Source organism: Monopterus albus, unplaced genomic scaffold, assembly GCF_001952655.1.
Source record: "Monopterus albus unplaced genomic scaffold, M_albus_1.0 scaffold13.1, whole genome shotgun sequence".
In the NCBI taxonomy this organism is placed as follows: domain Eukaryota; kingdom Metazoa; phylum Chordata; class Actinopteri; order Synbranchiformes; family Synbranchidae; genus Monopterus; species Monopterus albus.
Window position 1 is genome coordinate 241,876 of NW_018127893.1, and position 2,252 is coordinate 244,127.

The 2,252-nt window shown below is 44.3% G+C and overlaps 1 protein-coding gene across 1 annotated transcript in view; it reads left to right on the top strand.

The window, feature by feature from the left end:
• The window catches only part of ik (IK cytokine), a 17,378-nt gene that overhangs the window by 11,419 nt on the left and 3,707 nt on the right, over nt 1–2,252 (top strand). The window contains exons 9-14 of the mRNA XM_020590820.1: nt 5–168; nt 732–840; nt 1,168–1,207; nt 1,291–1,444; nt 1,538–1,556; nt 2,145–2,226. Of these exons, the coding sequence (XP_020446476.1) occupies nt 5–168; nt 732–840; nt 1,168–1,207; nt 1,291–1,444; nt 1,538–1,556; nt 2,145–2,226 (568 nt within the window). The remainder of the gene's footprint in view (nt 1–4; nt 169–731; nt 841–1,167; nt 1,208–1,290; nt 1,445–1,537; nt 1,557–2,144; nt 2,227–2,252) is intronic.

Genomic DNA, 2,252 nt, shown 5'->3' on the forward strand with positions numbered 1-2,252 from the left:
CCAGGTAGGAACATCTACCGTGTGGTGTTCAGGTCCGGTGTGATCGAGAGGAATGAGCTCTTTCTGCCTGGCAGGATGGCATACGTGGTCGACCTTGATGACGAGTTCACCGACACAGACATCCCGACAACTCTGATCCGCAGCAAAGCTGACTGTCCCAGCATGGAGGTACTGATACCAGACACGTGTGTTTCAGCCCAGGTTCTGGTGTGAGGAGACTTACAGTCTCAGGGTTTCACTGATAACATGAGGTCTGAACCTATAGTTGCAGCGTCTGTGTCCTGCTAAGGACCAGGAGCCTTATTCACAAACATTCTTAGACAGACACAGAGAGCTGGGGTGGCACCAGCCGCTGATTAGTAACACATACCTCACGGTACCGTTGTGGTGCTGCTGGCTTTCAGCATGGAGCCCTCGGTCCTAGGCATTAATGTAACCCCTCATCAGAAAAACAAGTGAGAGACTCAATTTTCAAATCTTTCTGCAAGAAAATTACAATCAAAACTTGACTGCTGCTGAATGTAAGAACATTCCCTTGGCATTTCAGCCAAACTATGTTCCATCACATAGTTCAGTTACAAGATTCTGTCTCAGTGAAGCAGCAGAGGTCTGAAGCTTCAGATGGTGATGAAACTGTCCTCACTGAGTGAAACCAGCTGCAGTGTCACCTCTAGGTGTGAACACTGAGAACCAGAACATACTGACACCCTGTTATGTCGTGTGTTTGTCAGGCTCAGACGACACTGACCACCAACGACATCGTGATCTCCAAACTGACCCAGATCCTGTCCTACCTCAGACAGGGAACACGACACAGGAAGCTCAAGAAGAAGGACAAAGGTAACACACACACAGACCTGAGTGTAGTTCAGTGGCTGTAGGTGCTGTGTACTGTGGGACGATGATACTAGTTGTTTCTAGGAGGTTACTGGGAGTGCTGACTGGCTGCAGTACTTTACAGTAGGTGTACTGCGTGAGTATGACTGGTTTGTCATGATCATTTTGTCACCAGGAAATTTCTTCCTGCAGATTTAACCATTAATCTCAGCATTAAACTACATTCACTAAACATACAGTATGTCCAATAATGTGTTCATCAGCCTGTTTCTGTTGTTTCTCCCTGATGAAGACCATGACAGTGGGAAATTGTGTGTGTTTGTATTTTAGGGAAGCTGGATGATAAGAGGGCCCCTGAGGCTGATCTGAGGTCAGTGCACCACCACACAACCTGCAGCTGGGACTCTGCTGATCACAGAGCTGTTACACACTCTTGATGTCCTTCTGTTGCAGTATCTTCGACGACATCGGGGATTACATCCCGTCCTCCACCTCGTCCTCCAAACCGCCCAAAGACAAAGACCGACACCGTGAGCGAGACAGAGAGAGTGACAGCAAGAGCCGGAGACACAACTACTTTGAGAAACCTCGAGGAGATGAGCACCAGGTCAGGCTGAGGGAGTTAGATGTGTGGAGACAGGCAGGTGTTTCTGCTGCTGCTTATAGTCTGAACATAACTGTGTGTGTCTTTGTGTTTCAGGTGTTGGAGGTGGACACAGGTAAATGTCTTTGTGTTCTTCTTGTTTACATCCCTGTAGCTGAATGTCAAAGTTAAAACAGCCAATAATAACACACCAGCCATTGCTGGTTCTCCTTTACATGAACTGAGGTTGACACCAGCAGATTGTTGTAAACTAGCACTTTGTGACTTATACGCCTTCAATAATTAGTCGACACAATCGATGATGCCAATTATAAAAAATTGTCAGTGCTGAATTTTAGTGTCAAATTGTTGTATTATAAAATCATCAAATCAAAGTGTTTATTGTCATATGCACAGTAAGGAAACGTGTTTTCCTGTACAATGAAATTCTTACTTTGCTGTCAACAATGAATGCCAAACGATACAAAGTGAAATATAAGGTAGATAAATAGTACACAAAATCTAAAGGCACTTTAAACAGCAAGTGGAAACAAATATAATAAAAATAAAATAATAATGCAATAATAAAATAATGCAAGTTTAAGTCAAGTTTATCACGCCAAAGTAGTGAGTACTGCTGCTGAAGAACATGGTCTGTGAAACATGACACTGAAATTAATGAGTGAACTAGTGAATTGATCAGTTATCGATTTGTATCCTGCAGGTCCTGAGTCAGTCAGAGAGCAGATAAAGATTATCAATGAGAAGTTTGCAGGAGCAGCAGGCAGCCAGTGGCAGAGCCAGGAGCCCTATCCTTCTTTACTATTGGACT